The sequence below is a fragment of the Medicago truncatula genome, chromosome 4, assembly GCF_003473485.1.
Source record: "Medicago truncatula cultivar Jemalong A17 chromosome 4, MtrunA17r5.0-ANR, whole genome shotgun sequence".
In the NCBI taxonomy this organism is placed as follows: domain Eukaryota; kingdom Viridiplantae; phylum Streptophyta; class Magnoliopsida; order Fabales; family Fabaceae; genus Medicago; species Medicago truncatula.
The window spans coordinates 56,742,963-56,754,678 of NC_053045.1; the positions used below are offsets into that span (position 1 = coordinate 56,742,963).

The 11,716-nt window shown below is 30.5% G+C and overlaps 2 protein-coding genes across 2 annotated transcripts; both read right to left on the reverse strand.

Moving 5' to 3' along the window:
- Positions 1 to 694: 694 nt before the first annotated feature.
- LOC25494006 (uncharacterized) lies at positions 695 to 2,870 on the reverse strand. Its single transcript, XM_013602716.3, has one exon. It carries the CDS (start codon positions 2,632 to 2,634, stop codon positions 886 to 888), a length of 1,749 nt encoding a protein of 582 aa, XP_013458170.1. The 5' UTR covers positions 2,635 to 2,870; the 3' UTR covers positions 695 to 885.
- Positions 2,871 to 6,223: 3,353 nt separating this feature from the next.
- LOC25494007 (uncharacterized) lies at positions 6,224 to 8,502 on the reverse strand. The gene has a single exon (XM_013602717.3). It carries the CDS (start codon positions 8,266 to 8,268, stop codon positions 6,481 to 6,483), a length of 1,788 nt encoding a protein of 595 aa, XP_013458171.2. The 5' UTR covers positions 8,269 to 8,502; the 3' UTR covers positions 6,224 to 6,480.
- Positions 8,503 to 11,716: the final 3,214 nt, after the last annotated feature.

Genomic DNA, 11,716 nt, shown 5'->3' on the forward strand with positions numbered 1-11,716 from the left:
CAACATTTTCACCACTTTCAACATATTATTTCTATTTTTGTTCTCTTAATCAATATCTAAGAAACAGATAACATGTTTACATGTTAAGTTGGATCAAGAATCTAGGTTTCTCGATGATGAACTGATGAAACAAATCAGCTATAATTATAAATTTACTCCAACCTAAACAATGAATTTACTCAAAATGTTTTACGACGTTTAACTAATAAATTAGGAAAAAGGAAAAAACTTAATTTGCAACTAAGATTTTTTTTTTTTATCAATTTAATGATAATCTGACATTGGAGAATATATGTTACAATGAATCCCAATTAAAAGAAAAATAGTGAAATGGATGTCTCTTGTTATTTTTTAAGAATTCCTGAAAATCCATGCCAGTCATATAATAAAAAGAGTATGATTTTAGCTTTCTTCCCATTTAAGTTGCTCCATTCGTGGATGGCTTGGCTTTCAAGCAAACCACAAAAAATAATTATAGGTATTTTAGTAAATAAATAATTAATACACTTCAAAATTTCAAAGAAGTTCAATTCCTATAAAAACAAAAGAGACAAGAAAATCTCCGAAGAGTATCTTATATTTTGAGACGGATGACATAGTCACATGTTAAGCACATTGGTGTTTGAAACAAGAAAATATGTTCAAACAAGCAAATAATGCCTTTGAATTATGATAATAGTATAATGTGCTTTAGGACTTACAATCCTCTCTGTATTAATCTACAAGTGAAACAATCTCATAATGTATACATAACTCAGACTAACAAAATATATGAGCTAGAAAGAATATCAAACCTAATTTTTCAGAAAATGCAAAAGTTTAACTAAGTGAAAGCTACCTCAATAGTCTTCAAGTTTATAGTCTTTTCTAACAGAAGCTACATGGCTATCTTGCACACAGTGCATTGAGAAGAACATGAGCTAACATAAGGTCTACAAAATATTGATGACCAATTTGACCATCTTTCCACGTCATCTTTGCCGGAGCCCTTCCATAGTGAACTCCATCGTTACACCGGTTATCAAAATGCCATGGAAATGTCATATCAAAGTTATCAATCACACCAGATAGAACGCCCACTTGCTTCAATTTTTCTAAGAAAACACCGTTAAATAACTCCATCTTGTTAGGATTATATGCTAGCGATCTTGCATATCCACCAGTTGCAACTGTAGTCCGGTAAAAGACTCTCGGCACTGCCAATCCCCTTTGCTGCACTGTCTTCATAACATCTGCCCAAAAGGATGCTGCATATTTTGCTGCAACAGAGAATCCTTTTATACCACCAAAGTGTACACCGTCGTGTAAACCAGAGTTTAGGATCACAGTGTCCGGGACTGTATCTTCTGAGAAGTATTCCTTCAACAAATTTTGATACCTTTCATTTCTCAGAGAATCCAACCCTAGATAGTTTTGTGTATCATTCCAATGTCCATTGAAGATACTTGTAATCCTAACGGTTTGAGAGGGGTCATTTGGATTTGAAAAGTTCCTGTCAAATCTTCTCGGGACAGAATATACCTCAGGCAAATCTAAAATAAAATTGAGCATATTACGTATCGTGTCAACATGATTTGAATCGCCCCAGAAGAAAATCCATCGATTCTTCAAGCAATTCCAAGCAGACTCAGCTGAATACATCTTGAACGAGCAATGTGTCGAGTACACCCAACCATTACTCTCCAAAACTCCCAAGGAACCATCACACCAAGGAGATTTGCAAGGAAAATCTGGTGCTAGGCATCTGTATCTACCATCATCACCAATGGAGCAGTCGTCATTCTTGCCATGCCTTGTCCACCTTCCACACCAAACATCCCTTTCAAAATCAGCAGCCTTGCAAGTTTGCAACTCCGGTATGAGAACCTCATTCTTGTAGAATCTAATTGCAATACTACGAACCATTCGGTCGTAAACATATTTCCAAGGGGTAAGCTTCAAACCTTCTAACTGTCTATAAAGCAAGAAAATAGTAAGATTATAAACCCCAACAAAATCAGGATGAACTTGAAGCGAAATCGAGTAAGATCCATTGCTAAAATCTTTCACCAACGGTCTAGATTTCCACGATTCCCCCGAAAGATCAGTCTCAAAATAATCACCACCTAAACATCGAGCCTTCCTCGAATCATCCAATGCTTGAAAAACAAATTCATGTATATCACCAGCTGATAAATCTACCATATTCCCACCATCCAAGCCAGGAATTGAAATATCAACAGCCTTAGAATCTTTACATGGTTCACCTCCCTTATTTAACTTTAACCATCTAGATCTAGCTAAGAGATTTGAAGTCAAATTAACCTCTAGTTCACTTTTAACCCAACTTGCAACATTATTCTTAACAAGATCAAATCTATTTAGGTTTTTATCAACTTTTTCAGCTAAAGTAACATCAACAGAAACATGGGTTTTGTTGGGTTGGTTTTGATCTAAACTAATAGCATTATTTTCTTGAAGTGAAACATAAAAACTAGGAGAATCATGAAAAAGATAACGTGAACGACGATAACTTAAACCTTGAAAAACATTCTTACCAATGCATCCATCAAAGCTACAAACTATGAACATTCCAAATAGAACCAAAAATGTGAGTATCCAAACTCGCCATTGATTCGCCGGTGGCAAAATCATTGTCTTTTCTTGCACCACAAACTTCCAAAATCCAACCAAATCCAAAAAATAGTTGAAAACTTGAAAGAGTGAATGACAAGAAAAAACAAATGGTGGTGATACTCACAAGGTCATATCACAGTTCAAAAGCAAAGGATGCAGAAATTGGTTGAAGGCCTTTCACATTAAGCTTAAAAGAAAAGAAAAAAACACTTTTGAGAGGTTCAAGTCCAAAAAGAACTCATCAACCTCAAAGTTTTTTTCTTTGAGAGGAACCTCAAAAGTTTTTTTCTTAACTTTCTTTTTTATTAGTATTTTATTTTAAGGGTTATTACTTTTAGTATTATATTATTATTAGTATTATATTTTTATATGCTTTTATTTTTGGTGAACTTTGATTTGCTTACAGATTTGATTTTTTTTTTCTTCGCTTTGTTTGATTCCCCTGTTTCTAATTTTGCTTACATGTTTGCTTATAAATTTTGCCATTATTATTTACTCTATTTTGGCTTTAGTTTATTTATAATCAAAACTTTTCTATTTCACACTTATTAAGAATTAAGAACTTAATAGTCTTCAAAGAATTAAGAACTTAATTAAATTTACAATTTACTAAAATATCTTTTACTATAAATATCATGTTAAATTTGGATTGGCACTATACAGTCATCATAAAAATAGTAGAATTAATTGATAAAAAAATAGTATAATTAATAATAGATATTTTCACCCAAAAAAAGAAAAGAATTAATAATAGATATTTTTAGAATAGTGATGTTAACAATAGTAGAATTAATAATAGATATTTTCACAAAAAAAAAAAAAAAAGAATTAATAATAGAATTTTTAGAATAATGATATTAAAAAGAGTTAAATTTGATGATTTTCGTTTATATTTAGGCCAAAAAATTATGATTCTTTTGATAGTTTTTCTTACAAGTATGGATGAACTAGTTAGATGTATGGACTAGTTATATTCTTTTCATAGCTTATTATCATATGCTCTTCATTTGGAATATAGCTCTATGAATATTTCTTATCTTATCAGCAAGTTCGGTTGTTGATTTATCTCCTTCCATTTGCGAGTAAAACTTCCAAAGCCTCTATTGCTCTTCTACTAACTTCAAACGCCACTGGGAATACATCGTTCCAACCTTTCTGATTTTGTCTACACCAAATCATCCAAAGGATAGTTACCATGAGGAATGCTAACAACACTCTCTTTTAAGTACTTTCTTTAACATTCACTCTTTTATTGGATAAAATTAATGTATGTCCCACCACTTTATCTAGTTACCATAGTATCTATCACCATCAATCGAGGACCTCCAATAATTCGAAAATTAGCTCAACAAAGCCTGAAGCAGCGTTTACAAATGGTTCTAGTAGGACATTTGGAATCACATTGCCCTACTCTTTGAATCAATCCTTCTCTGATCAGTAGGACACTACGGAGGGCTCTCCACAAAAAATCTTAACCCTATTAGGCTGATTGATTGAGGGGTACTTTGAGAATCACTTCTACATTTCATATTAAGAAGATGGGTTAAGTTTTGAATAAATATTTTATTTTATATTTAAAGAAAAAAAATTAAATTTTTTTTCTCAAATTTAGATCCGAAACTTTTTCTTGGATTTCCTACTCTTTTGCAGTTAACCAAAACTTTCTAAATTTATATAATTGAGTTTTTTTTTTATTAAATTTAAAATTAATTCAATAACGCATGTCAATTATGTAAAATTGGCATATCCAATGGGCTCGGCACAATCTTCATTGTATTGATGAATACGAAAACATATGAGTTAGCATATTCAGTAATTGGCGTGACTAACACATCATACGTAAAATAATTATACACTAATATACTAATTAAACTATTTGTTAGTATTATAGAGAGATGGAACATATTTGAATTTTTTTAAGCTCTCCAAAATCTTGCTCTAATACATTTTTTTTTAGTAATCCTTATTATAGAATTTTTTTTTTTGGTATTCAAAAGTGTAAGTGGGTTAGACTTTAAGGCTCGTCAGAGTTATGTCATGTCTCAAAGCTAAGCATGCACCACCTGAGATACTTACATCATTTACAAAATTGACATTGAGAATTTAACTCACGCTTTTGTGAAGTATGAGTCAACTTTTTATCAACTGAATCACTTTCATTGACAAAGAATTTTGTATTACGGAGAAAAATAACACCCCTTTCAACTTTGGGGACTATCCTTCCATAATTTTTCTTTTCCTCTTTTTTTTTTTTTTTGCAAAGACTTCCTCTCCACTCATAAACTTTTAAACAGACCCTTGCACGAATTTGGAGGGAGGAAAAGAGTTTAAATTATTTTAAATATATGAACTATAATTAGCATGAAACAACATCAAAAATAATTAATTTGAAAAATTCTCACCCCTTTTCTTCCCTTCTTAAATGGAAACTAAAAGGAAACTACAAAAAGTTGATCCATAATGGTTTGCCTTTTAAACAAACCACAAAAATAAAAAATAATATCTTTGTTCCTATATCTAAGCACATTTTTGACTAAAAATTTGTCTTTAAATATAAACTCATATTCAAATTACTAGATGTATTTATTATTTTTTTCTTAAATATACCTCTAATTAATACTACTAACTAGTTTTGAAATATGAAAAGTCAAATTTAATGCACTAACAATTTTTTTTTAAGAAATGTGAAAAATGTAAAAAGTTCTTATAGAGGGAGTCGTATAGAAGACAGGAAGATGACTTATTGTATAGAGATTATGATAAGGTATTGAAGAGATGCCATCCAAAATTGAGCAATCCTTAGCAGGTTTGTCAAATAAAATTTAAAAGGTAATGAAGTTGATGTCTGAGTTTTCTTCTTTACAAAAATAAAATTTATATTAGAGTTGGTATAGAGGTTAATGAGATGAATACAAATATGATTTATGCTTGAACATTATGATATAATTTGATTCATATAGCTGACCTTATTTAGTTGGATAAAACTTGATTGTTGTTGAAAACAGATCCTATAGAAGATGGAGAACCATCAACCTCAATGTCTGTCTATTTACAAACACAATTATGTACATAACCTACAAAATATAGAATTCCAAACTTGAAACCAAGTTAGTGCAGGTGTGACCGGAAGGTCCAACTGCATGTGTCAACCGCAATTGATTGATGTATGAGTTGATAACTGGGTTCCTCTAAATAACAAACATTAATTAAGAACTTTGGTAGTTGTTTGGTGCCATCATTAATTATAATTGTTCACTGCCAACAAGAAAGGCACAAAGCAATCTATTCATTCATTCTAACTAACTGACCACATGATTGTAGAGTAGACGGTGCAACTCATTGCATTAATTCTACAGCATCCATAGTACAAGTATAGAATTATGTTGACTAAATCAATGGAATTAAAGAAAATTGATAGCAAGATTTAATTTACCCTTCATTGTATTTTTTATTTATGTATTGGTTACCCGAAAAATATGTAAAATAAGTAGAGGCATTTTACTATTTTAGTAAATAAATTTTTAACGCACTTGAAAATTGAAGAGGTTCCTTTAAAAAGAGACATGGAAATTTATCAAAAGGTGGTAATATTTGTAGGCCAAGAAACTATGCAAACAAAAAGAATAGCCTTTGAATTATGATAGTAGTAAAATGTGTTTTGAGGAGTTAAAATCCTCTGTATTAATCTACAAATGGAACAATCTCATCATGAATGCATGATTCATGACTAATGCTAACAAAAAAATATATGAGCAAGAAAGAATATCAACCCTAATTTTTCATAAAATGCAAACGTGTAACCAAGTGAACACTACCTCAATAGTCTTCAAGTTCATATAATCTCTTCTAACAAAAGATGCATGGCTATCTTGCACACAGTGCATTGAGAAGAACATGAGCTAACATGAGGTCCACAAAATATTGATGACCAATTTGACCATCTTTCCACTTCATCTTTGCCGGAGCCCTTCCATAATGAACTCCATCGTTACATCGGTTATCAAAATGCCACGGAAATGTCATATCAAAGTTATCAATCACACCGGAGACAATGCCCGTTTGCTTTAGTTTCTCTAAGAAAACACCATTGAACACATCCATCTTGTTAGGATTAAATGCTAGTGATCTTGCATATCCACCGGTTGCGACCGTATTCCGGTAAAACACTCTTGGCAGTGCCAATCCCCTTTGCCTCACTGTCTTCATAACATCTGCCCAAAAAGATGCTGCATAGTCTGCTCCCACAGAGAATGCTCGTATACTACGAAAGTGGACACCGTCATGCAAGCCAGAGTTCATGATCACAGTGTCTGGTACTGTGTCTTCTGAGAAGTATTTCTTCAACAAGTTTTGAAAGCCCTCATCTCTCAGTGAATCCAGCCCTAGATAGTTTTGTGTTTCATTCCAATGACCATTGAAGATGCTTGTAATCCTAACAGTTTGAGACGGATCGGCTGGGTTTGAAAAATTCATGTCAAATCTTCTTGGGACAGAATGTACCTCAGGCAAATCTAAAATAAAATTGAGCATATTACGTATCGTGTCAACATGATTTGAATCGCCCCAGAAGAAAATCCATCGATTCTTCAAGCAATTCCAAGCAGGCTCAGCTGAATACATCTTGAATGAGCAATGCGTCGAGTACACCCAACCATTACTCTCCAAAGCTCCTAATGAACCATCACACCAGGGAGATTTGCAAGGAAAATTCCATGCTAGGCATCGGTATCTACCGTCATTACCAATGACACAGTCATCATTCCTGCCATGCCTTGTCCACCTTCCACACCAAACATCCCTTTCAAAATCAGCAGCCTTGCAACTCTGCAGCTCCGGTATCAAAATATCATCCTTATAGAATCTAATTGCAATACTACGAACCATTCGATCGTAAACAAATCTCCATGGAGTAAACTTCAAACCTTCAAAGTGTCTATAAAGCAAGATAATAGTAAGATTATAAACCCCAACAAAATCAGGATGAACTTGAAGTGAAATCGAGTAAGATCCATTACTAAAATCTTTCACCAACGGCCTAGATTTCCACGATTCCCCCGAAAGACTAGTCTCAAAGTAATCACCACCTAAACATCGAGACTTCCCCGAATCATCCAATGCTTGAAAACCAAATTCATGTATATCACCAGCTGATAACTCAATCAAATTCCCACCATCCAAATCCAACCCAGGAATTGAAATCTCAACAGTCTTAGAATCTTTACAAGGTTCACCTCCCTTAGCTAACCATCTTGCTAAAAGATTTGTCGTCAAATTAAGCTCTAATTCACTTTGAACCCAAGTTGCAACATTATTCTTAACAAGATCAAAACTTTCTAGGTTTTTATCAAGTTTTTGAGCTAAAGTAACATTAACAGAAGAAACATGGGTATTGTTGGGTTGGTTTTGATCTTCTAAACTAACAGGAAACAAATCTTGATGTGAAAGATTAAAAGTAGTAGGAGAAACATGAGCAAGATAATGTGAACGACGATACCTTAAACCTTGAAAAACATTCTTAACAGTGCATCCATCAATGCTCCAAACAATGAACATTCCAAATAGAACCAAAACAGTGAGTAACCCAATTCGCCATTGATGCATAGGAATCGAAGTTAAAACCTTTTCTGGCATCATAAACTTCCAAAAAAACATACAAATCCAACCAAATCTAGCAAAGACACTAAACTCCAAAAGTTGAGAACTTGAAAGAAAGGAAAAAACAAATTGTGGTGATACTCACAAGGTGATAAGAGCTGCAGAGAAAATGAAAGAAGGTCTTTCACATTGAGCTTAAAAAAAAAAAACACTTTTGAGAGGTTCAAATCCAAAAAGAACTCATCAACCTCAAAAAGTTTTCTCTTAACATATCATTTTCCTTTTTATTTTTTGCTATGAGTTAATAAAAGAAAGAATATTAAATAATAAAGAATATAATAGGAAAAACGTTAATGGTTCATTGAAAGAAAGTGACTTATTATTTTAATAAAGATTTTTAGTGTGTAAATTTGGTATAAATATATAAACTAATCAATTCTTCTCAAAAGATTAAATATTATTGCATTTTAAGAGCTGAATTTAAATCCAAAATCTCTTTAAAAATCTGTGCTTCTGGTATAATTTAATACTGAATGAATAAATTTCTATTAAAAAAAATACTGATTGAATATATTTTTATATTTTGGGTTAATGGTGCTTTACCCCTGTAATATAGGTCATTTTTTGTTTTTCTTTCTGTAAAATATTTTTTTTAATTTACCCTGTAATTTATATATTTTTTTTTGTGAACTTTGATTTGCTTAGAGATTTGGATATTTTCCTCACTTTGTCGTTACCCTGTTTCCCCTTATTATTTACTCTTGTTGTTGTGGTTGTTATGCAAGTTGTGATTAGTTTAGCAGTTAAAATCCGACGAAATTCAAGGACAAAGATTCACCGCGGTTTCTTGCGACTTTTCATTGACCTCTGTCTTGTACTAGTAGTACTTCATTAACGATGAAATAAAAAAAAGTAAATAGTCAATTTTTCCTTCTGAAATTGTAATTTTTCAAAATTTTTCTGTTAGTGAACATGACGTTTTGCAAATACCCTCCTGAAGTTTTGCACTTATGTGCAAAATGCCCCCCTAACTTAAAAATTTATATTATTTTTTTTTAAAAAACAAACAATTAATAGTTAAATATTAAAACTAACTATTAATTTTGGAATTTTGGAAAACTACATGCATATATACATCAAAATAGGTTCCAAAATGGGGAAAAATATGTATTTTTTAAAGTGACAATAATGGGATGATTTGTGGATTAATATTGGGGGTTGTGTAGTTTAAATAGTTTGAGTAAATTGTTGAAGGAGTTGGAGGAGTTAAAAGACTAAGATGGTGAAGGAGAAAATATAAATTTAAATCTGATTATTAATTTGTTTATAAACCTCTAAAAATAATAATTTGTCTATTAGAAATAATCATTATTGTCACTTTAAAAATACACATTTTTCCCTATTTTGATGTATATATGTATGTAGTTTTTTCAAACTCCAAAATTAATAGTTAGCTTTAATATTTAACTATTAATTGTTTGTTTTTAAGAAAAAAATAATATAAATTTTTAAGTTTGGGGGCATTTTGCACATAAGTGCAAAACTACAGGGGGTATTTGCAAAACATCATGTTCACTAACATAAAAATTTGACGGAGGGGGTTAATTGACTAACGTTGTGAAATTTCACGGGGGTAATTGAAGTTTTGTTAATTTCAGAGGAGTAATTGATGAAACTTACAATTTCAGGGGGGAAATTGACTATTTACTCAAAAAAAAAATTGACAAAAACAATTGAATATAGATTCGACTTAAATATGATAATCGTCCGTGTAAATTGGTCCAGTTTTAATTTTCGTCGTCGCTGCAAAAAAATAAAATTGAAATACATCCCTGCAAAAAAAAAAAATTGTTTGAAAATGGTCCCTGACTCCACTATTCAGCTGAAGTGACATGGTTTTGGCCACGTGGCAGTTGCTGACTGTGCAACTTTTGCTAGGTAGCATGCCACATAATATTAAATTTTAAAAACATTTTTAAAATTCTGAAAATTGTTTTTTGAAATTAAAAAAATCATAAATTTTTCCGATTATATACATTTTTAAAAATATAATTTTTTGAAATATGAAAAAAAAATTAATTAAATAAAATATGAATATAAATTTGAAAATAAAGTTGTCAATATTTTTTTTAAAAAATTGAACATATAATTTTCAGATTTTTTCCAAGAATTTTTTTTTATTTTTTGAAAAGTTATTTTCTTGTTCTTTTAAAAAAAATAATTTTTTTTAAAAGAAAAAACCTCGAAAATTAAAATTTTTGAAAAATTATTTTTGTGACAAAAAAAACTGTTAAAATTAAAGTTTTTGAAAAATTTTAAAAATGTGAATATTATCATATTTTAATTTTCAAAATTATATATTAATTTTTTTTTAAAATACTGACAATTATATTGTCAAAAGTTATGAATTTTGAGATTATATAATTTTTAAAAAATTTCTTATCATATTTTAATTTTCAAAATTTCATTTCCAGATTTAAAAAAAAAAAAACTAATATATATATTTAAAAATTATATGATCAAAAAAATATTTGGAATTTTTTTATGATTTATTTATTTTTTAAATTTTTTTCAGTTTTTTAATTTTTAAAACTAGTTTTAAAATTTAAAAAATACTTTTTATTATGTGGCATGCCACATCATCGCCACGTGGGCAAAACTATGCCAACTCAATGATGAAGTGCGGACAAGGACCTTTTTCAAACAATTTTTTTTTTTACAAGGACGTACTTCAATTTTTTTTTTTACAGGGATGAAAATCAAAACTCGTCCAAATTACATGGACGAATATCATATTTAAGCCTTGAATATATTAGAAAGTCAATAAACTTAAATTTATTGATAAATAGAGCAAAGACCCAATTTAATCTCTTACAATTTTTCTCATCAAATTTACTATTTAGAAAAAGATAATATAGTTTTAAACTTTTTTTTTTTTTTGGTCAAGTAGCCTAGTGACTAGAGCTCACACAATTTAATTGTGGAGAAGTGGAGTATCCGGGGTTCGAACCCCGGCTTCTGCATATAATATGCAATATCCCTACCAACTGAGTTATGCTCACGGGATTTAAACTTTTTTATACAAGGGACAAATTATTCTATCCGTAAGGATGAATATGAGATTAATTTTATCATCAGTATAAAATGACAAGCACTAATGTTGGAATAATTTTTTATCAAGAGATTAATTGAGTGGAAAAAGAAAAAAAAAAAACTAAGAAACCACGAATCTTAAGACGATTTCAGCTAAGGTGCACATAGTTTAAGATAGTTTTTATTTTTTATTTTTTTTTTATTTATAATAAAATTATAGTTATAAAATAGTTAAACAAGTTCTTATTGTAATTGTTGTTTTTTGGATTTTCATGTAGGTTTTCTCCAAAAATTCTATTAACACATCTTCTGGCCGAGTTTCGAAATTTAGTTCATGTTGTAGAGTTTATCCTTGCTGATTATACTTATTTGATGACATACATTTTTAAAGTAACAAATGTTAACAAAGTAT